Source organism: Melitaea cinxia, chromosome 18 (genome assembly GCF_905220565.1).
Source record: "Melitaea cinxia chromosome 18, ilMelCinx1.1, whole genome shotgun sequence".
NCBI classification, from domain to species: Eukaryota; Metazoa; Arthropoda; class Insecta; order Lepidoptera; family Nymphalidae; genus Melitaea; species Melitaea cinxia.
The window spans coordinates 8,449,494-8,473,167 of record NC_059411.1 but is presented as its reverse complement, the minus strand read 5'-3'; the positions used below and the strand labels follow the sequence as shown (position 1 = coordinate 8,473,167).

Sequence of the window (23,674 nt, the reverse complement as noted above, 5' to 3'; positions counted from 1 at the left end):
AAGACCGATGGGACAAATATTTGGTGCAATGGCAAAGAAAGAATATTGGCAAAAAACTGCCTAAAAGCGAATTCTCACGTATAATGACCGAAGTGTGGAATGAACTAGAGCCTGACATTATAATTAACGGATTTCGCAAAGCAGGAATATGGCCAATTGATCGCCACCAAGTTTCGCAGGACAAATATGATCAATTAGCTTTGAAAAGATGGGAAAATCAGAAGAAATCCAATGAAAATATTAATGAACATATAAGCTTAGGTGAAAATAATGAAGGAGAAAAAACAAAAGAAGATTTAACATACCAGAAAGAAAATATAATCATGGAAAACGAACGTGAAGAAAGTAAAGAAAACTCAGATAATAAGGAAACAGAGGAGAAAAACGCAAATAATAGTACGATTGTAAAGAATCCTGGAATGTTTAAATTACAATTGCCACAAAAAATTTCAAACGAAAACCACTATACAGAAAAAATTGTAATTTTAAAAGATGAAATAATAAAAACACCAAATTCACAAAATTCAATCACAGCCGAGCCAACTCGTCCTATGGTCAACCACTATAAAACCAACGAAACCAAAGAACATATTATTAATACTACTGTTACTTTTGAAGAACTGGTATTGCAGACTATTTCTCGAGGAGACCAAAATACACCTATAAAAAAGAAAAGAATCGGGAGAGGTGCAGAAGTAATTACTCATAAAGAAGCTATTGCTAGAATAAAAAAGGAAAAAGAGACAAAACTTGCGAAATCCGTGAATAAGAAAAAGAACACCACTGCCACAACAAATATAAGAAAAAGGAGTACAAAAAACAAAGAAAATAAAAAATCCAAGAAAAAGACAAAGAAAATAGATAAGGTTGAAACAAGTAACAGTGATATAGAAATGAGTACGCACAGCGATTCGGATCTTTTGGATTTGAAATCTGATATTGAAAATGAAGCGATTATAATGGAATGTATAGAAAATAGAGAACTTGAAGGAAGCCAGATAGTGACAAATATGATAGGTCAAATAGATCTTGAGAAATTTGAAAGTAGCCCAAAGATTGGTGGCCAAAAAAATAAGAAAATGATGGTTAATAATATTGATGACGAACAATATGTGAGAGGTCAGGGCATGAAAGAAAACCATGAGGAAATTTTAATAAATATGCAGCCTAAGGAAGTTTTAGGAGATCAAGACATACAAGATATGTATGATGAGGCTGACGGTGGTATATATCTAGATGAGACTAAAGAAAGCTGCTTTATTGAGGTAAAGAATGAAAAAAAAGCAGAAAGAAAGGATATCAAACAGGTTAAAAAAAATGAAAAACCAAGAACTATTAAGGTATCCATGTTATCAGAAGTAAGAGACACAGCAGATAACCATCCATTTTTGGTCTTCAACAAATACGATCCCCCTAAATCAACAGAAAAATACACTCATTCAGTGCTTAGGGATCAGAATTTTAATACACCCAATCAAAAAATACAAAACTCTATTTTGGATGATTATTTTGCAGCAGGTTGTAGTAAAGAATCAGAAAAAAACACCTGTGTTTCATATGATATAAATGACTGTATTATAGTAAGGTACATATTTAAGAAGAAAGTCAAATATTTTGTGGGAAAAATAATCTCTAAACTAGGAAACAAATATGAAGTATCCTTTTATGTCCAACACGGAAAGAATGACAGCACAATATTTAGGAAACCAAAGAAAATGGATATTGATACCATAGATGAAGAGATGATTGTGAAACCAGTTCAATTAATAGCTTTGAATCAGCAAGAATTAGATTTTGCTTTCTTTGAAGATGATGATTTGGTGTATTTTGATTGTTAGTTGGAAAATGTTGAACTTGATTAGATTTTCAAATACTTAATATACTGCTGCTTAATATTTTTGTGATTTTTTAAGAAATACATACTTAATAGATATTTTGATAATTATTTTAGCATTTATATGAGTGATATTCATTATAAATAAGTATGAATGCATTGCATGTTTGCGTATCGTAGCCGACGTGCTTTGCAATCATCTGGTACCGCGTCGCGATCAGAGGCTCATTGAATAGGAACAAACGGTTGAGTTTAACCGTCGTACATTTATATTTATATTATTATAGTATTTTTTATCCAGATGAAGAAGACTTAATTCTATTTCAAGCTTAAGTATTTTATAAAGATGTGCTTTGACTTTTGAAAAGATTAATTTGGTAAATTGTTACTGTAAATTGACTTGTCGATAGTCACTTTCACATCACTAAATTTAACCTGTTTAGCTACAATTGCCCCGAATATGAATAAAACTTTTATTTTCGGACTTTGGTTCTTATTTATATGGCCTGAAGGTACTAAATTAGTTAATTTTTATAATTTTTGTCAACATTTTTGTGTCGGTTAAGCAAAGACTTATTAAATCTGGCTGTAATTATTAATGGCTACAATAGCCCCAAAAACGGGGTATTTGTAACTAGTACGTACAACCTCCAGTATTTCCCAAATATATTATTATTAAAAAGTCTATTTGAAGTTGTGTTTGCACAAAATATGAGATTAATAAACGTTTAAAAATATCCCACACATAAAGAACTAATATTATACACCTCAACGTGTTTTTTTTAACGTCAAAGCAAATCAATGCTGAATTTAGCTTACAATAGCCCCGAGTGACCTTACATTTTCTTTGCCTCTGAGGGCTCTGAGATATATTTCTGACTATATTATGACTCAAAGCTCTACAAGACCTTGGTACAGGCTCACAAGAACTCCACTTGTATCCATTTTTATCATAATATGATTTTCCTGTTCTTTGTCGTGATTCAATGTTCGAAAAGTTGATTTTCTCACGCAATGGCTCTTCTTCCTCAGGTTGTTCCTAGCCTGTATTATGCTCGCTAAGCAGGTGAAAATCTGGGTCAGCAAAACTCATCATCACAATCATTAAAATCTTGTAACTTTTCGTCTAACCAGCTCATTAGAATAATTTCATCACTGGGTTTATTCAAATTCAGTTGTCTTTTTCTCTTACGACCCATTCCTGATGTACTTGCTTGCGTCATCTAAAAAATTGAGACAAAATAAGCGTTTCATAAAAAATATAAAACCATAAAATAGTAACATTAACAGCGACCTTACATCACGTTGACACCATCATTCTATCAACTGTATAATCTATGTTACCTGAACTACGTTCACGAAGAAGAAGAAGAAGAAGAAGTTCGAAGAAGAAGAAAAAGAAGTTCGAAGAAGAAGAAGAAGAAGTTCGAAGAAGAAGAAGAAGAAGTTCGAAGAAGAATAAGAAGTTCGAAGAAGAAGAAGAAGTTCGAAGAAGAAGAAGAAGTTCGAAGAAGAAGAAGAGGAAGAACTTCGAAGAAGAAGAAGAGGAAGAAGTTCGAAGAAGAAGAAGAAGAAGTTCGAAGAAGAAGAAGAAGTTCGAAGAAGAAGAAGAAGTTCGAAGAAGAAGAAGAAGTTCGAAGAAGAAGAAGTTCGAAGAAGAATCAGAAGAAGTTCGAAGAAGAATCAGAAGAAGTTCGAAGAAGAAGAAGAAGTTCGAAGAAAAAGAAGTTTGAAGAAGAAGAAGAAGTGCGAAGAAGAAGAAGAAGTTCGAAGAAGAAGAAGAAGTTCGAAGAAGAATAAGAAGTTTGAAGAAGAAGAAGAAGAAGTTCGAAGAAGAAGAAGAGGAAGAAGTTCGAAGAAGAAGAAGAAGTTCGAAGACGAAGAAGTTCGAAGAAAAAGAAGTTCGAAGAAGAAGAAGAAGTGCGAAGAAGAAGAAGTTCGAAGAAGAAGAAGAAGAAGTTCGAAGAAGAAGATGAAGTGCGAAGAAGAAGAAGTTCGAAGAAGAAGAAGAAGAAGTTCGAAGAAGAAGAAGAAGTTCGAAGAAGAAGAAGAAGAAGTTCGAAGAAGAATCAGAAGAAGTTCGAAGAAGAATCAGAAGAAGTTCGAAGAAGAATCAGAAGAAGTTCGAAGAAGAAGAAGAAGTTCGAAGAAGAAGATGTTCGAAGAAGAAGAAGTGCGAAGAAGAAGAAGAAGTTCGAAGAAGAAGAAGAAGAAGAAAAAAAGGAAGAAGAAGAAGAAGTTCGAAGAAGAAGAAGAAGAATACGAAGTAGAAGTAGAAGAAGAAGAAGTAGAAGAAGAACTAGAAGAAGAAGTAGAAGAAAAAGAAGTAGAAGTAGAAGTAGAAGAAGAAGTAGAAGAAAAAGAAGAAGAAGAAGAAGTAGAAGAAGAAGAAGACTACGCTCAAAATGCGGGTAACTAAATTGTAGGCAATTAGAAAAATAATTAAGTAGAAAGTGGATATCATTATTGTGTTTTTTTTATCGTGTGATTTTATGTTTTACCTAAATTGAAGTCTATATGAATTTTTAACTCGTTTGTGTCTTTAAATTTGTGAATTAACTACTCATATTTTACTACTAAATATCATGATTTTAGGTTTCCAACGAATATTTTAATAGGAGATAGATACAATAGGTAGCTGCTGTACGACTGAGCCGAAATGAACTACAACGACAGCTATTCTCATCTAATGTGGTTTCTTCAAACCATTTTGATAAGGCTGACATGTACGGTACAAAACGTGGACTTCGCAGAGTACCATCACGTATATACTCCTACTTACTACTACGTATTTTAATGTTGTATTTTTTGTTCTAGGACCTTCCGGATGAGTCTAAAATAAGTCGTTAAGCAAAATTCAATCTTTGATACACCTAGAAAACATAAACTAAGAGAAAAGATAAAAAAAACAGGAACTTTATTTAAAAAAAAAATTAAATCATTACAGCGAAGAGCTAGATGTCTTTAAAACAGGAACTTGCCCTTCAGAGGAATCATCAATTACTTAAAAACGCAATTTTCGTTGACACAGATTTATATAATTCATTAAATCAAAACATGGCTGCAATAGATTTATTTAACAATTTGAAGCGAAAACAGGAGTAAATATATTTAAAACTATAAAAAGATTTTTATTTTCGCATACCCATTTTAGCTATATTAAATTAATTGTGTTTAATGCCACTTAATAAAATTTTCAGGGACTTTTTTTAAAAAGTGTCAACACTTCACTCACTCACACATATTTAAAAAAGTGGCTTCACTTTTTTGTTCTATGTGCGTTATTTATTTATTTTTTTACTTGATCTATGCATATTGTAACGTTATACGTACATTATTTATACTAGTAAATTAAAATATGCTTAAATTTAATATTTTAAATACGTGAAATGATTTTTCTTTAAAAAAACACCATTAATTTATTTTAATTAAATCGCATGAAAATCTACAGTAAATTATAAAACACAATTTTATCATAAATTATTTTTTTCTACAAACAATATAAATTCATCAACCGGCATCTATATATTCGCGCGGGCAACATTTATCTTTTCAAAAATTCAAATGAATTTTTGAAAAGATCAATGTTGCCCGCAAACCGTGACAAATGACAATATTGACAATATACCACAATATACCCTAGCTACATAATATTAAATATACTAATCTGTGATATACCCTGCTGATGACCCTGGTGTATTATCTATGTACCCTGGATTTGATGTTATAAAATTGTGTACATACCTTACACTTTGCTTGGCGTATTGTAATAAGTAATAAAATAAATAAGCTTTATTAATGGTTATGTTTATACAAACATTCAAATTTTAAAACTATTAACCGAAACCTCGTATCGGGGTAGTTGGGTAGTTGTGATCTTAAATAATAATTATGGATGAGCTACGTGCATTTCTCAAAAATCCCTCTGCTAACGTAGTCAGACTTAGAGGTCCACTTACTGGCGGACTTCGTCTAACTAAACATGATAATCTAAATGACTTGAATAGAAAGGAAGAACATCGGCAGGCTGTACTGCCCAGCGGCACTGATTACGCACGTGAAGTTAAAAAAAGAGAAGCTGAAATGTACTTGAAGGTATGAAAGTTTTCCTGGTGGAAATTTGTATTATTTTTTTATTTCGTATTGTTTTTTTTTCGATAGATTATAAACTACTCCATTAATACAGCCAGCGTTTCCCATTCGCCGGGTTGCGACCCGGTACCGGGCCTTTAAAATAATATACCGGATCGCAACATTTCCGCCATGTTTAAAAAATAATACCTGCTGTCGATTTTTACTTATAATAAATTTGTATTATTTTATCTAATGGGCCACCAGACCAGCTTGGGTTTAAAAGTATTAAGTGGGTCACAAAGGGCCAGTGTGAAAACTACTGGGCCATGGCAGAACGATGTTTAGGAAACATTGTGAATTGTGCATTAGAAACGTGGTAAATATTTATTTAGGAAAGCAACATTATTTAAGAAGTAATGTAAAAGTGTGTTTTAATATTAAAATAAAACCTGTTAAGTTTATGCTGATAAGACAAGTACATGTTCTCGTTGTAGTTGGAACATAAATATTAACTAAATGATTGGTTCAGCTTGTAACATCCTTTTGCTGGGCTTAGGCCTCTTTCTCTGTATAGGAAAATAATCAGAGCTTAATCCATCGAGTTGGTCAACTGCGGGTTGGTGGATTATAAAAATGAATTAAATTATATCACATTTTTAACTTCTATACTGTAGCTACCCAACAGGGGCTGTGTGTGTGAATGTGAAGGGAAGCATTGGAATTTTGTTTTCATCTAAAAGTCCACATAAGATTGGGAACCTTTGATCTATATCAATAAAACCAAATATTATATAAGTAGTATAGTTATAATAATTATAGAACGAAACGGAACGAGAGGTATATGAAAGCATGACAGGAGGATTGGATTCTTTGGAGAAACTTTCATCATGGGGAGCTTCTGTACATAATGTTGAGCAGTTGACAGCAGAAGCTATGACAGAAGTTTACAACAAATATTCTTTTAAGATGAGCGAGGACACAAAGAACCTAGCTATAAATTCCTATCATGATAATGTAAGTCAATTAATCTTTTATCTTATAATTTAAATATATGAATACCAAAACTATAAAGCTGAATAGCCTAACTAACCTAACCCCCCCCTATCCCCCCCTACTAGACCCTCTCGCAAAAATTCGTGCCAAACGATTCCAAACGATTCTAAATCCAATCCAAACTAAAAGACAATAAAAAATTGTATGTGTTCACACAATTTAAAAACAACTGTACTAAATTGGATAATTTCTTTTTTGTTGTTATTTTCAAAGTTGGCATAAAAAGAAATAAAAAATAATCTTTATCCTCAAGAAAAATTCAATATGATAGTAGAAAATTAGCCAGGTCAATTAGTTAAGAATTCAAATAAAATTATAAAAACACAAATCCTTACATTCTTATTTCATAGCACCTTACTCATAATTTAGAGAAGTGGCTGTATTATATTATATACTTTATATATTAAAATTTACTTAAATAAGAATGAAGATTGGTCACTGCAAGTAACTAAAATATTTTGTTGCGGATTCAATTCCCACATGCAAAAAATGTTCCTAGCGTTTATATCATTTATAGCCTATACTAAAGGACTATAAACATATGTAACATATTGTTTATATTTTCATACCTTCATTGGTGCAGGATTCCCATCCTATTGGGGGGTTATTGAGTGTAAAGTGTATGTATATATTTTATATATCATTATTATATAATAATGATTTTATTTTTAATGGTATATCATATTTTATAGATATTGGATAGAATAAAAGCATTTCCAGTTGTCATAATTGAAGGGCCAACAGGATGCGGTAAAACGACTCAAGTACCGCAATGGATACTTGATGATGCTTACAATAACAGGAAACCTTGTAAGATTGTCGTAACACAACCTAGAAAAATAGCTGCTATATCTATTGCAAAGAGAGTGGCTCAAGAAAGAGGCTGGGATGTGGGTGGAGTTGTCGGGTATCAGGTATATTTTTATCTATGTAGTTTAATTTTAAGAGTTAGCTATTTTGCTTATATGATATAAACCTAAGTCGACAACACAAATTAACAAAATAATTTTTGTTAACCAGCAGTTTTATTAAGCAACTTCAGAGTAATCATGCCTGACACAAGACAAAAGCAATCATTTTTAAAAATTTGTATTTTAGTGTAGTTATTACATAACTACATAATGCTAAAGGTGAACTTAAGCCTTCATTACATCATTACAGCCTATACAGTCCACTGCTGGACATAGGCCTCCACAAGTTTACGCCAAAAATAACGTCAACCCATGTGTTTTGCCCATAGTCACCACGCTGGGCAGGCGGGTTGGTGACCGCAGTACTGGCTTTGTCGCACCGAAGACGCTGCTGCCCGTCTTCAGCCTGTGTATTTCAAAGCCAGCAGTTGGATGGTTATCCCGCCATCGGTCGGCTTTTTAAGTTCCAAGGTGGTTGTGGAACCTTGTTATCCCTTAGTCGCCTCTTACGACACCCACGGGAAGAGAGGGGGTGGCTAAATTCTTTAGTGCCGTAGCCACACAGCACAGAACTTAAGCCTTATCTAACCGTCAATCAAAAGACGAAACAGCAACATGAGTACAACTAGTTGAAAGCCTTTTATTATATTTATTTGATTATAATATTTTAATCTGATGACTTTATTTTATATATAATATATATTTAATAGAATATATATTTTACTAAAATTTTGAACTACTGAAAATGATGTTTAAGAATTATTTAATTTGTAACAGGTTGGCCTTGAAAACAGAACATCAAATGACACTAGAATCAGCTATGTTACTACTGGAGTCTTATTACAAAAGCTGGGTAGGAAATATTAATAATGTCCTAATTATTAAAAAATTGTTCTGACTTAACCTTTATTAAAATTTACGTTTCTTTTTCTGTTTCAGTAAACACAAAGAATATGAATGAATACACACATATAATACTTGATGAGGTCCACGAACGAGGGCAAGAAATGGATTTCTTGTTATTAGTTGTTAAAAAATTACTTTACACAGTGTCTCCAGGAGTTAAAGTTGTTCTTATGTCAGCTACGTTTAATTGCAAAGCTTTTGCTGACTACTTTCTCATCCCGATACCAGGGGGATTTCAGATGTCATCATGCTTAAAAGTTGTGAACACCCAGCCGACATTCTCTGTGAAAACATTTTATTTAAATAATCTGCATAAATTTGGCGCGGTGCGTAAATTATTATGTAGTTATTAAATTTTTAAACATATTAATCATGTTATATTGTTAAATTAATTTAGTGCAAAGTAATACACATATGTGACCATGACCACAAAAAGATCCATTTGTATACAAGAGATGAGCGTGAGTCTAGAAGTATGATTGATTTTGTAATAGTGGATGAAAGACTGAGGAAGAAAGTGCTAGACACTCGGGCATACTGCGGTGTAGGCCTCGACACAGACCACTTCTTGGTCATAGCCCGAATGCGTGGCCTTTTTAACAGTGGCGACACCAAAGGGCCGAGCCTACTAGTGTTTTGGATAGAGTGGAAGTGGAACCTACAAGAAAAGGAAAAGAAAGACGAGTATGTAGAGAAACTGAAAGAAAGTTTTAAAGGCATTTAAAGGCAGAGAGGTGTGATCGAAGATTTGTGGGATACATTTAAGAAAGAGGTTGTGAATGTTGCTATTGAGGTATGCGGGGTAGTTAAAAGAAGGAAAAGAAGAAAGAACTATAATGTGTGGATGGATAAAGATGTATAAAAGGCTGTGCAAGAAAAGAAGAAAGTGTGGTTGGATTGGTTAGCAACAAAAGCTAACCAAAAAGTTCAAAAGGCAACGGATGACGAAATAAAGGAAGCAAGAACGAAGTACAAAAGTTTGAAATTAGCGGCGAAAAAAGTTGTGTTTAGAAAGAAAGACGAACGAAAGGATGATTTTGATAGAAGGCTCACTGAAGATTTCCAGCCAAACATCAAGTTTTTCTGGAAATCCATCAAAACTGCCAGAATACAGCAGAAAGAATTATAAAAGGAGAAGAATGTGTGTTAAAGAGATGCAAAGAGTATTTTGAAAGTTTTTTTGAAAGAGAGGAAGTGCAGGTACAACATACGGCACCTTCCACGGAAGCGAATATAAATGTTGATGAAAGTGAGATAAGCATGGATGAAATAGTGATAGCGTTGAAAAGTATGAGATTAGGTAAGGCTGCAGGGTATGACAGGATTACCGTCGAATTGCTGAAGGTTGGAAATGGCATAGTGGCTAGCCAGCTGTACCGCCTTTTCAATTTGTGCTGGCGAAATGGGCAAGTACCGGGAGACTGGTGCAAAGCCGTAATCGTCTCATTGTACAAGGGAAAAGGGTAACGGCAGGACCCGCATAAATTAACGCGGTATAAGCCTCCTCAGGGTCGTCGGTAAATTGTATGCAAAAGTGTTGATTGAGAGGGTTGTGAATGAAACAGACGAAAAAGTATGGGATGCACAAACGGGATTTAGAAAGAGAATGGGATGTACAGATCAGGTCTTTTCTTTGCGGTGCATAGCCGAAAAGTGTTTGGCTAAAAACAAAAAAGTCTATTGCGCGTTCGTGGATTTAGAAAAGGTCTATGATAGAGTGATGAGGAATGAATTGTGGTCAGCATTGTCCATGAATGGTGTGAGTAGTATCCTCATACAAACATTGCAATCTCTTTATAGGGATTCTAGTGCTTGTGTGAGGATAAACATGAGGATATACACTGAAATCTTAATATCGAAAAAGGTGTTAGACAGGGATGTGTAGCGTCATCGTGGCTGTTTAGTCTGTTCATGGACAATTGTTTGACAGATTTAAAAGAGAATGAAAGTGGGTTGAGAATGAATGAGTTACTCGTCAAATGTCTTCTCTATGCTGATGACCAAGTATTACTTGCCTCTTCGGCCGAGGAGTTGCAGGAAATGGTAACTGCTATGAGTGGAGCTTTTGTAAGAAAGGGAATGAAAATGAATGTAAAAAAGACGAAAGTGATGGTGCTTGAAAGAGATGAGGCAGTGACAGACTGCAATATCATGATTGGAGATGAACAAATTGAACAGGTGAATGATTTTGTGTATCTGGGTTCAAAGTTTACAAGAGATGGAAAGTGTGAGAGTGATATTGAAAGAGCGAAAGAAGTATGTAAGGATCGTAGGCTTTATTATATGTATGTATGTAAATACACATAATATGTATTATATGATTAAAATAATGTTCATATGAGACATTACTAAAAATCAACTTTTTTGTTTTATGAGAATAAATATATTCCTATACTAATATTATAAAAAAGAGTTTCTTCTATTAAATAAAATAGAAGCGACCATCAATGTCAAATGTTGCAGATATGAAAAAAATTTATTCCCTTTGATAGCCTAATAATACTATAGTATGAGAATTTTGATTAGTATAAAGTCATAGGTAATAGCTGTATTTGTATTTGTATATAAAGCAATTATTAAAATTTTTACAGATTGTTCAAAAAGCGACACCAAAAAATGACGAGCCAGTAATTCTTCCAGAGATGTACCATGTTGTTATAAAACTTATAAACGCTTTCGAACTTATAGACAAGCAAGAAGAATATACAAACAGAGGTGAGGCTGATCTGCCCTCTGTGCTTGTATTTCTACCGGGTATATATGAAATTGAAGAGCTCTATAATTGTCTCACGGATCCTATTTTAAGGTAAATCTATAAAAATAAAAATTGATTGTTAAATGCAGCAACAGCTGGGAATAAATGTTTGTCCTATAAAGTTTTGTAATACACAAAGTGTTAGAACTTTAGAAGAAGAATAGATAATTATAGCGAATATTAAAAGCCTTAGGAAAATCTTACAGAATATAAAGTTGAGAAAATTTGACATTTTTAAAATTTAATTTTTTTTCATCAAATGCATAAATTAATTCAATTTGAAATATAAATAAAGAATTTATTTTAATTAGGTTTATTCAGAATTAAATATATTATATAATTATTTCACGAGGAACTAACAAAAACAAATATGTTTTAAAAATAGTCAACTAGCTAAAACTATACCGTTTATCAAAATCATTTAAACATACATATAGTACAGATATCCTTCTAGTTTTTTTTTTAGATATTACTATACGCTTCATCCTGTAATATCTGATTACTGGGCATAGGCCTCTTTCCCCATGTAGGAAAAGGATCAGAGCTTAATCCACCACGCTACTCCAATGCGGGTTGGTGGATATATTCCCTACTATGAGTAACGATCGCTATCACGTGTACATGATAACAACCGGGACCGACGGCTTAACGTGCTCTCTGAAGCACGGTGGGGAGACCCACAAAGACTGCACAAACACCCAGACCACGGCAAACACCTGTATGGCCAATACAAATGTTGTTAAAAAGATATTAGTATAGATTCTTGTTATTAGTAAATTGTTAATTGCTCTTATATGTGACTTTGTTTATATTATTATATCTATGTTGCAGGTGTGTTAAGGTAATGCTGGATACATTACCAAGATTGTAATATACCTAATGTTAAGATGTAGTCATTTTTAAATTAATTGTTTATGTTACCTTGACTTTTTATTCAACTTTTGAAAATGTAGATTTTTATTTGGCTTTCTTTTAATGTGTATAATCACCTTACAGCCTTAATAAATATTTTCACTTAATTAAAATTTCATTTCATTGCAGGCTTAAAATAGGAGATGCAGAAAGTGCTAACTACACATGGTGGGTACTACCCCTCCATTCAACTATTACAGCCGATGAACAAGTGAGGGTGTTCCAGCGATCCCCGCCAGGACATCGTAAGATAATACTGGCCACTAACCTTGCAGAGAGCTCTATAACTGTACCTGATATTAAATATGGTAATTACGAAGTATCAATTTTCAAATGATTCAACAGAAACATATCTTCCACTAGCTGTGCCCACAACTTCGTTTGCATAGAATAGTGTCTTTGGACAGCATTTTTTGGATATGCCTTTTAGTTTATTTTGGTATTTACATGTTCAAGGTGATTCTTTAAATTGGCAGTACTTTTTATTTATGAACCAATTGACATAAAACCAGCACTAAATGCTAAGTCAAGCTTACTACATATATTAGTGAAAACCACATCTAAATTGGATAAACTGTTTCTGAGATTAGCGTACACAAATGCACAGACAAACAGACAAATATTCTAACAATCATTGTTTTGGGTGCTATTTGCGTTGATAAAGGTCCCAATAATATTTTTTCTCATATATCTTCCATGTACAGACAGACAGCGATGCGTTACATTTTTATTATATGTATTGATTGATGATATATAATTAAATAATTGTGTTCGCTTGCTAACAAAAAATTATTCATGGAAAAAAAATGTTACGAAGTTCGGCAGATCAGCTAGTATAAGTAAATCTATTGTCATGTATGGCTATCACAAGATTAGTTAAGAGGGTTATTATTAATGACTGACTTAAAATGCTGACTAAAAATGCGATATGGATAATGGAAGAGAAAATTAATAATTTTATTGCCAAGTTCTTTTTTAATCAAATTTTAATCATGTTATAATTATTAAAAAAAATCTCATCGTTTGTTAATGAATAATCAAATAACTACTTAAATTTCTTCAGCTATATTTACTCCACAATTTACTTGACCACAAATATCATAAAAATAATATAATTAACAAAGTCGGCAGTATAACTCAACTAGTTCTCAATTTATCATGTTTTATTAATCCTATTGTGTTTCAGCTAGTTTTAACTTTGCAAAGTTTTAAGCTGACTGTTTAAAATACAATTCTTTAAAATACACTGAACATTTTTATATTAGTAAACAAAACATGTACTTTGCAAAAGGTGAACGTAGTTGTTGTTCTATGAATGCTCGCTAGTATTTTTTTATGAGTGTTTGGTTAAGGCATTAAATTTCTGATTATTTTTGATATTAAACATTATTCTGTAGAAGTTATTTAAATGTTGTAAATACTTTTCAAATGGTTTTAAATTGTACTTTCATTACATAATTAGTAGTAAACTTTATACATATCAGTCTAAGCATAAAAAATAACTTAAAATAGAAACAATCTCTTTTTTTTTTTTATTAACGCGTCTCAAACGATGATAAAGGGATACCTTTTTTCACCTACAGCGCCATCTACTAAAAACATGTTGTACTAAGATAATATCTACTTTTGGTTTCGGAGCGTTTGGAAACAATTTATATTAATTTACTACTAACTAACTTAATTTAAATAAAATGAAAGACATGTAACCGATTTGGAGGCTTTAATGTCTCTCCTTAACTGCTACAGTCTTGGGCCCAGCGGATGTCAGGGGGGGGCCGACCAGACGCTGAGTTTGCGTCTCTTGCTTATTTCTATGAATCTTATACATTGTAACGTATCCTATGTTCTACCTAATCTAGAGCGGATGGACGAGTCGTAATTATAACTCCTCCATCCCTAAGAGGAAAATTATCGGAAGGATCGATTTGAGATTCATTCCGATGATTTTGCTTAAATTATAAACATTTTGGCGATTTTAGCCATATTATATAAAAAAAAAAAAAAACAAAAGACTTAAAATTACTAGAACTAATGTAACATATCCTAAAATTTCACTGAAGTTATTGTCTTTCTTATCATTCAAAACACTTTTAATCACTGCACTATGTTTCAACGAAAAGGCCATATATTTCACTTCATCTAAACTTATTCCTTTCATGTAGAGTACACTTGCCCTAGATAGAGTTATATGCATTTTTAATTGGGGTCTTCTTAGCGACATTTGATTCTATTAGAGCTCGTTGGTGCATAGGAATTGGTCGCTGGTCGACAATGAACAGCACGGTTTTACAAGCGGTAAGTACTTTATTCCTTTCGCCAAAAGGTAAGGATATTTGGGAATAATGGTTACAGATTTGTTTTGTGGTTCATGAAAAATTGGTAATGAATAATCTTAAAATAATTATAATCGGAGTTATCTGTAATTGGTTGATGTAATATAGAGACTTAATACTAATGCTATTTCCATTTCACTTAGTCTAACAAATATAGTACGAAAGTTGCTTGTAAATACAATAAATAGTTCCATAAGTTACAAAAATTCAATTATTCTGCTTCACAGATACATCTTTCAGTTATATTGATAAAACGATCAAACATTTTAGAGACTGTTGTCAGTTTCTTTGAAATAATATTTTGGTTATTAGGTATTTAGATTTGAGATAAGTTCATCGTTTTTAATCGCATCATCATGATCCAGATTACTAATTATTATTATTTTTATTACGGAACCCAAAGGATTTATACAAATTCTCTTAGAACGTTTCTGTGGTACTAGTTGTCTGTATTTTTCTATTGTTATATCGCGTAAAAAGTCTATGAATCTCAATATTTGTTAGTTCTTAAGAGTATGATGCATTCAAATCAATTATCCCACATATTTGTTGGTAATTTATGAGAATGTGATTTAAATCATTACTATAGTGCGTTCAACGAGCCGAGATACCAAATGTAAACAAACCAAATGCGAGGTCATTCAACTATGCAGGGTTTTGTAACCTTTTTTTTTACTTACACAAAAATTTTAAATGTAAAATATATTTATATTTTGTAATTACTGAATTTAATATAATTAATTAAATATAATCATGTATTTAAGATTTGATACTTCTTAAATAATAATTATCGAAATATAATAATCACCCGAATGCTTCAGGACACGAAATGAAATAAAAATAAATAATACAAATTCAAAGGGCCGTACGCGGTCCGATTGTTTTCAAGGCCAGTTAAAATATCGTTCGACCTTGCAGAGAGACGTGCAACAGATAGCAAACTAACAAGATAGAAAGAGATAGACTATATTTTGTTTGTTCCGTCGTCGCTACGAAAAAATGATGGGCTTTGTTTACATTTGGTATCTCTTCTCGTTGAACAGACTATAGTTTGTTCTAATCTTACAAGCTTAACTATAGTCCAATGGTCGGTTTGAATGTTTGCTTTCCCTTCCTTTACCATGGTGCAGGAGAACCTGCGGAGGACGTTTAACATTAATAGGAGTTTTGGTGTTTCTGTCTCCAACCTTTAGGGGTAAGATATTTCTCTCGGCACGTCCTTTAACCCTTGCTTTCACATATCTTGGTTTATCTTTGCTTTTACGCTTGTTAACGTCCTTTGCAAAAACAATTTCTCCTTCAGGAAACTCAATGTTAGCTTCACCACTTCTCTTTTTCCTAACCTTTTCCTTTTTGCTACCATCTTATCCGTTAACAATACTCTGATCCGTTTTGCATGTTCCTGAATCATTTCCTGAAACGGAGCATCCTGGGTTTTTGCCAGCTGCAGAACAGGTTTAATGGGTTTTCTATCATATTTCATTTTCCGGCATGCTTCGCAACTACTTATAACTGCTGTAACTGTCTCCTGCATTATATTCCAATAGTAATTTCTACGAATCCGAACTAAAGTCTCCTTAATGCTCCGGTGGCATGTCTTTCCTTCATGATGTTTACTTGTGATGGCTTTCTGTTCTCCTTCATCTTCAACATATATTACTCGTGCTATGCATTCATAGAAATTAACTAAACCTTTTTCAAAAATTTGAATAATTATATTACTGAATAGTCTTAGATGTTCCTTTTCTTTAAAATAAAAAAAATACTTTTTTTTCGGCTTTATGTGTTGTTTTAAAAATTCTTTTACTAACTCAGTTTTGCCTGTTGGTAAGAAAACTTGTAAGACCTTCTGTTTATCACGCGATAGATCTATTACTTGCATATCGTTTTTGAGCCATGGAAAAACTAAAATCTGGTTAGGTTTGGTGTCTATGGCCTCATTCAAAATTGGTATTCCAGATAGCTCTGGATTCAAGTCTGAATGAATCGTTTCCGATCTACTAGACTCTGATCGCACAGGATAGCCATTTTCATTTACATTTTCATTAGGAATTTCTACAGAACTAGCTGTTGCTGTTTGACTTAAATCTGATATAGTCATTGCTGATGAATCACCGCAATCTAGGATTAGATACGTAAATTCTTGTTGCATTTTTGGCTGAGCTGTCCTCATGGATACATCATTGGTTTGTTGTTGAGGTTGTGGTGGCTTGAAGCCAAATTGCTGAGGGTGTTCGTACTCTAGTTGTTGTGGGGGCTTGTACCCAATTTGTTGCGATCGGAAACCTAAATGAGGTCTAAAACCGAACGATGGCCTTGGTAGTGGACCTTGACTTTGAATTTGAGGTGCCTTTTGAGAATTATTAAAGTTAAATTTAGAATAAAAAGGTAAGCTGGGCTTGTGACCAAATGGTTGTGTAATCGGTGGCCATGAACCCATAATTTGCCTATTACCGTGTACATGATTACGCATTTTATATTGCTCTAAGAAGTTTACTTCCTCGAGAACAATACTTAAAGCTGCTTCTAAAGTTGTGGGTGATTTAAGCCTAACTATACGCACCATACTTTCCGGGAGGTTATATAAAAACACATTTAAAGCTGTATTATTATAAATAACCGACTTCGCAAGTTTTAAATCTGGATCATGGATTGAATTGACCTTCGACATTAATAACGAACGAACACCTTGTATTCTATTACAAAATTCGAGAAAGGTTTCACCTGGATTAATTTTTAAAGATTCTAACTCAATATTAATGCACTCTTCACTGCGAAGGTCTCCAAAATGTTGGATTAACAGAGTTTTTAAAGTGGACCATGTTACAATGTCCTCTCGTTCAGATAAAAGCGCAGCTGCATCATCTCTTAGTCTACTCGTTAAAGCATGAAAAACGTAAAGATTTTGTTCCTCGTTACCATTATAACGTTCAATCACGTATTGACATCTTTGTAAATAAAGATTTAACTGTCTTTTATCACCACTATATAGCGGAATTAGATCTAAAATTTCTTTTGGTATTAGTGATACGGTTGTGGTTGTCATGATTATAGAGTAATGAAATGATCAGAGGATGCAACTGTCTTAAATATAAAACACTTTCAAAAGAGAAAAAAAAATCACACATACAATAAAAACACACAATAAAATAAAATGATAATTAAAATCAAATTTAGAAATTAAACACAAATTGTAAAGTATAATTTGTAACTTTATAAAATAATATATTGTAAAATCATTAAGATAAGTATTTATTAGAATTTAAACTTTTAATATAAATTTAAACTTGTCATATGTTTAATTATATAACAATTTAACAATTATTATTTAATTTATTTGATTCAATCAAAATTTAATTTTAGAAAATTATGTATCATAATACTTTAATATTATAACAATTTATTAATTTAATTTATTTAATTCAATTTTACATTTTATTTTCTTAAATAAACTATCATAACACTTAAATATTACAATAATTTATTAATTTAATTTATTTAATTCAATTTTACATTTATTTTTCTTAAATAAAATATCATAACACTTTATTATTATAACAATTTATTTTTTAATTTATTTAATTCAATTCAAAATTTAATTTTAGTTAATGAAATATCATAACACGAATATTATAACAATGTAATATAATGTAATTTCTTTAATACAATTCGAACTTTAATTTAACAAAGTATCTATGTTCCTTACTACTCTATGTTCCTATTCTAAGAAAGATAAGACTGAATAATTTCATACGGAGATATCAATTTCACAACGTTATAATGAGCAAGGTTTGATCTCAAGAATAACAATAACTTAATAACTATATAAAAATACAGGAGGATTACGGGAACAAGGATTGGCGAAAGATTGACTCACCAAATGACCGCTACTCCCATATTCTGTCTTCTCTGCTTCTCGAGACACAAAAGAATATTTATTTGGTTCGAAGGATCTCTGCTCACGTAGAATATTCGCGTAATTTTTGTAGACGAATTTCGACGTCGGAAAAACACGAAAACTACGGAGACTATAAGAGAATCCTCACCGGCTGCGCCACTTTTGGTTTCGGAGCGTTTGGAAACAATTTATATTACTTTACTACTAACTAACTTAATTTAAATAAAATAAAATGAAAGACATGTAACCGATTTGGAGGCTTTAATGTCTCTCCTTAACTACTACAGTCTTGGACCCAGCGGATGTCAGGGGGGGCCGACCAGACGCTGAGTTTGCGTCTCTTGCTTATTTCTATGAATCTTATACATTGTAACGTATCCTATGTTCTACCTAATCTAGAGCGGATGGACGAGTCGTAATTATAACTATCTCGTATTTTTAGTTTCTTGTTTGTTTCGTTTTCTATAGGTATTTTTTATATAACTAGGTATTATTTTTAATTTTGAAACTATTTTTATATTTTACATTATTTATATTCGTCGTATTCATAATTTTATTAGGTCTAGTTGTACAAATAATTTAGATGTACTATAACTAGAAATCAGTTAAAGTTAAATTAGTAATGTTGAAAATAAAAAGAATATATAATTATTTAAATATGAAAAATGGTGCAATTTTATAATGTAAAATTGAAAAATACATTATAGTTAAAAAATTATAAAACAAAAAAAGAACTCTCCGGCGGGGAATCGAACCCCGGTCTCCCGCGTGACAGGCGGGGATACTTACCACTATACTACCGAAGATGATACTTTAGTCGTGAATTTTTGTATTAGGTTCTTGAAATGTTGCTTAATAGATGGTTTATGTTGTTTTTCATAAAGAAGTAAAAAAAAAAAAAAATAGAAAAGACTTAATTATGAAGATGTCAGTTAACGTTTTTGATTATATTTTTCTGTTCAAAAAATTTTTCTATTGATCTAGGGTCTTGGTTTTTTATATTCAAAATTTGAATAAAAATCTAACATTTTTATTAAATTACGAGCTATTTTTTTTAAGTTTCAATCACACGAAGTTAATTTTAACTTTACTTAATTTGTGTTTAAAACTTATTACGTATTCTTATTAGTCGTATATTTTTATTGAATGTGTTGTAATTATTTTTTGGTTCCCGAATAAAAATAAAATAAAATATTTATTTCAGTGATAGACTTCTGCCTTATGAAAGTTTTGGTCGCGGATCCAAGCACGAATTTCACCTCTTTACAAATGTCGTGGGCTTCCAAGACAAACTGTGACCAGAGGGCTGGACGCGCGGGTCGAGTGAGGGATGGGCGCGTTTACAGACTCGTTACTGATACCTTTTATGTGAGATTTAGACTATTCATTTACTATAATCTAATAATTTTCTTTAATTTTTTATTGAGGTAAGTCACGTCATAAACTCCCAGAGCAGCAAGTATTATTATATTAGGTCTTGCTAAGTCAGGTCAAGGCAGTCTTGCCAACCATGGCTTTAAAAACCCACAAACCAGCAACTCGTTGCGTTTATTGCAATTTCTGCATATGTTAAGGCCTGTTATTGATGTCATATTAAATATTTATTTTGTCTTTTCGATTTGTGAAAGTCCCTTAATTTTTTCAGGAGGCTGTGCAAATGTAATTTTTTGTAGCTCTCTGTAGACTTTGCAGCCCTTATTTAATGGTTCTTGAGTTGATTGAGTAATTTTTGATTTTGTTTTGTGCTTGTTGATAAGTCTGTTTTAATGCTGAATCATATTTATTTTCTTGTCCAGGAAACCTTTAAAAAGGAATGTCAACCTGAACTAATTCGATGTCCCTTGGAACGCCTCGTGTTAATAGCGAAGATGTTAGACATGGGCCCTCCTAGCGACATACTAGCTCTGGCTATGGACCCGCCCGACATGTCCAACATATACCGGACTATACTTGTGCTTAAAGAGGTTTGTGACTGTTAATATTTATTTATTTTATTTATTTAATAGCACGAAAAATCAGTGATAGTTTTATTATGGTACAGCATAAGTCTTATAATTTTTACCTTATTACCTACATAGTCGCCAATTTTGTTAACAAAAGTGAGAGTAAATATCAAATTCAAAATAACTAATATGTTCTACAAATAAATAATATGTCAAAATTTTGTCTTCCAATCGGCCCTACTGAAGTTTGAAAACATACATAATTTAAGAATTTAGAAATGATTGTTCAGATACTTTTCTCATAATTATATGAAAAACCCGGTCGGTCACCAACCCGCCTGCCCAGCGTGGTGACTATGGGCAAAACACATGAGTTCACGCTATTTTTGGCGTAAACTTATGGAGGCCTATGTCCAGCAGTGGACTGTGATAGGCTGTAATGATGATATGAAAAACAAGGGACAATTTAGCAGAGTCTGAATCAATCTGTGACTGTCTTGTACGAAGTCATGTTTTATCCACTATACAAAGTCGTCAACTCATAATTATTATAAGTTTTAATTTAATGCACTTGGAAGTTAATCTCAATTTATTAACATATCAGCTATATCCTCGTACATCGAGAAACAAATTTTATTTTAAAAAAGTTTCTTTGCCCAAATTATTTTTTATTCATCAAAATATAATTCAATATAATTTTGAAAAATTTAGATGAATAACTTTTCTTGAGATTTTTAAGTGAGAGATAAAATGTTTTTAATTGATAATTTAAATTTTAGATATTTATCTAGTACTATATACCTAATGATGTAATCGTATTTATATTTAATATGTATTCTGTTATCAGATGGGTGCATTAAAAAAGACTTTAAATGATGAATGGTGTGCATCCGACGGTGATTTAACATATTTGGGACGTATAATGGCAAAGTTACCCATTGATGTACGAAGCTCTAAGCTGATTGTTCTCGGACACATATATGGTTGTTTGGAAGAAAGTATTATAATGGGTAAGATATTTATAAATTACTTACATACATTGTTATAGAGAAGGCAGAAGAGTTTTAGTTAAATGAACTTTGTTTTTGATCAACAAAATGGTAGAAATATAATTGGTAACATTTTGTTGCAAAATTATGAATTTGCTAAAAATATTAGTAGTTGTGATCATTCAGAATGTATAAAAATTGTCAAACTAATTATTATTGAAATATCTCTATTCTGTGTGACTTTGATGAAATAATTGGAGTTTGATGAGCCTTTATGTATACACCCGTTTGGTGCCAAGTGACTGCGAATATATTGTCACTCTTAAGATAAACTTATTATTAGACAAAGTTTTATGAGTGTATTGTTTAGTTCTAGTCTGTGTTAAATAAAATATATGCTATTTGGCACTATTGAAAGCCATTAAAACAACTCGTTGGCGTAGCAGTAGTTGGTCATAGCACTGGCTGTTGCTCTTGTGGTTGGGGGTTTGATCTCACTCATGCAAACGTTTGTATTGGCCATACAGATGTTGGCTGTGGTCAGGGCCTTTGTGCTTGTGTATTGACCCGACACACACATTATTGCTTGTGAGGCGTTTACTTATTCTTAATAAATTAACAGTGTTCAAGTTAGTAAAATTGTCGAGAATTTTATTGTTATCATACTTTTTTTTTTAAATTTCAGCCGCTGCAATGTCTGTAAAGAATATATTTAGCAGTCCTTTCCGAGAACGTTTGAACGCGTACAACTCTAGGCTTACTTGGGCTGACGGTTCTACTAGCGATTGTATTGCTCTACTTAATGTTTATCGGGTATATTTGAGTTTAATTTGTTTATAGATTTAGTCATAGGGATAAATTTATTATATTGCAATATTGCTTCAAAGTGTCATTTAGAAGCTATTTGTTTATACTAGTGAATTTCTCTGAGATTCAAACAAATATTTTTTAAAATTAATTTTGTCAGTCGATAACTTGCTTGCTTTATTACACATTTATTTTAGCTTGCATTTATAACACATTTGTTTTTATTAAAGTTTTAGTGTTTACGTCAACTCAATTCTTATTTGTATACAAACGTCAACGCAGATAAAAACGTACGCGTTTTCAAATTGTCTTCTTATAAACGAGTGTATACCCTGGTGGCCAGGTGTGGAGCCACCTCCGTCAGCAGAAGTACTTCAAGCAGCAGGGCACGAGCGAGGTCCAGTGGGCGCGCCGCTTCTTCGTGCAGGTGCGCGCGCTGCGCGAGGTCGATGACCTTTCGCGTGAACTGCGCTCGCGCCTCGCCCGGGAGGGCATTGACCCCGCGCAGCCCACCTCGCCCTGGAGCCAGCATGAGCTGCCACTGGTGCTGAAGGTATGACTGCTATTTTGTCTTAAATATATTCGCTTTGGCGTGATTATAATGATTAGGCGACCTTGGTGCTTCGCTTGGGAGGGCGCCCACCCCGCGCAAAACACTCGTTCTGGGGTCAGCACGAACTATCGCTGGCGCTGAAGGTACTAGTGTAATTGTATCTTAAATAAATTTGTTTCGGAATCCAGATTGCAATGATATGCAAGAATGTTTTTTTTTATTTGTCAATTTTATAAGTATTTGTTTCTTTTTTTCAAAAATGTCACGCATGAAAGTCAGTAATTTTACAAATATGTAATATTTATTTAAATAAGCTGACCAAGCTGAGCACAGGCGTCTTGTTTAGCATGCTGTCAAACACTTAACATTACAAAAAAAAAAAAAAAAAACCGCCCAATTTATTTTTCATTTTCACTTTAAAAACTTTCTGAAAAGAACTAAAAACTTTAAAAAAGAAGCAGCCAAATCGATCCAATCGGTATTAACTTTTGCACTTAGCAACATTTTTATTTAAATTCATTTTTATCTACACATATTTCTGTACACCATCTTGTACACCATCTATACTGCTGAACTCTCTGAAGCACAAGGGGTCACCATGGCTACATTTGCCGACAACACTGCACTTCTTGCAAGCAGCAGAGACCCAACTGTCGCCTCTGCTATTTTGCAGAATAAACTCGACAAAGTGACTGAATGGCTCCAG

General features: G+C 32.6%; 1 protein-coding gene and 1 non-coding gene across 2 annotated transcripts in view; one reads left to right on the top strand and one right to left on the bottom strand.

The window, feature by feature from the left end:
* Positions 1-5,725: 5,725 nt before the first annotated feature.
* Positions 5,726-23,674, top strand: part of LOC123662360 (probable ATP-dependent RNA helicase spindle-E) — a 38,748-nt gene continuing 20,799 nt past the window's right edge. The window contains exons 1-12 of the mRNA XM_045597209.1: positions 5,726-5,929; positions 6,728-6,922; positions 7,654-7,875; positions 8,650-8,725; positions 8,812-9,104; positions 11,370-11,584; positions 12,575-12,753; positions 19,881-20,044; positions 20,473-20,640; positions 21,467-21,629; positions 22,294-22,421; positions 22,759-22,968. Of these exons, the coding sequence (XP_045453165.1) occupies positions 5,726-5,929; positions 6,728-6,922; positions 7,654-7,875; positions 8,650-8,725; positions 8,812-9,104; positions 11,370-11,584; positions 12,575-12,753; positions 19,881-20,044; positions 20,473-20,640; positions 21,467-21,629; positions 22,294-22,421; positions 22,759-22,968 (2,217 nt within the window). The remainder of the gene's footprint in view (positions 5,930-6,727; positions 6,923-7,653; positions 7,876-8,649; positions 8,726-8,811; positions 9,105-11,369; positions 11,585-12,574; positions 12,754-19,880; positions 20,045-20,472; positions 20,641-21,466; positions 21,630-22,293; positions 22,422-22,758; positions 22,969-23,674) is intronic.
* On the bottom strand, positions 19,411-19,482 carry Trnad-guc. Its single transcript has one exon. It is a non-coding gene; the product is annotated as a tRNA-Asp (tRNA).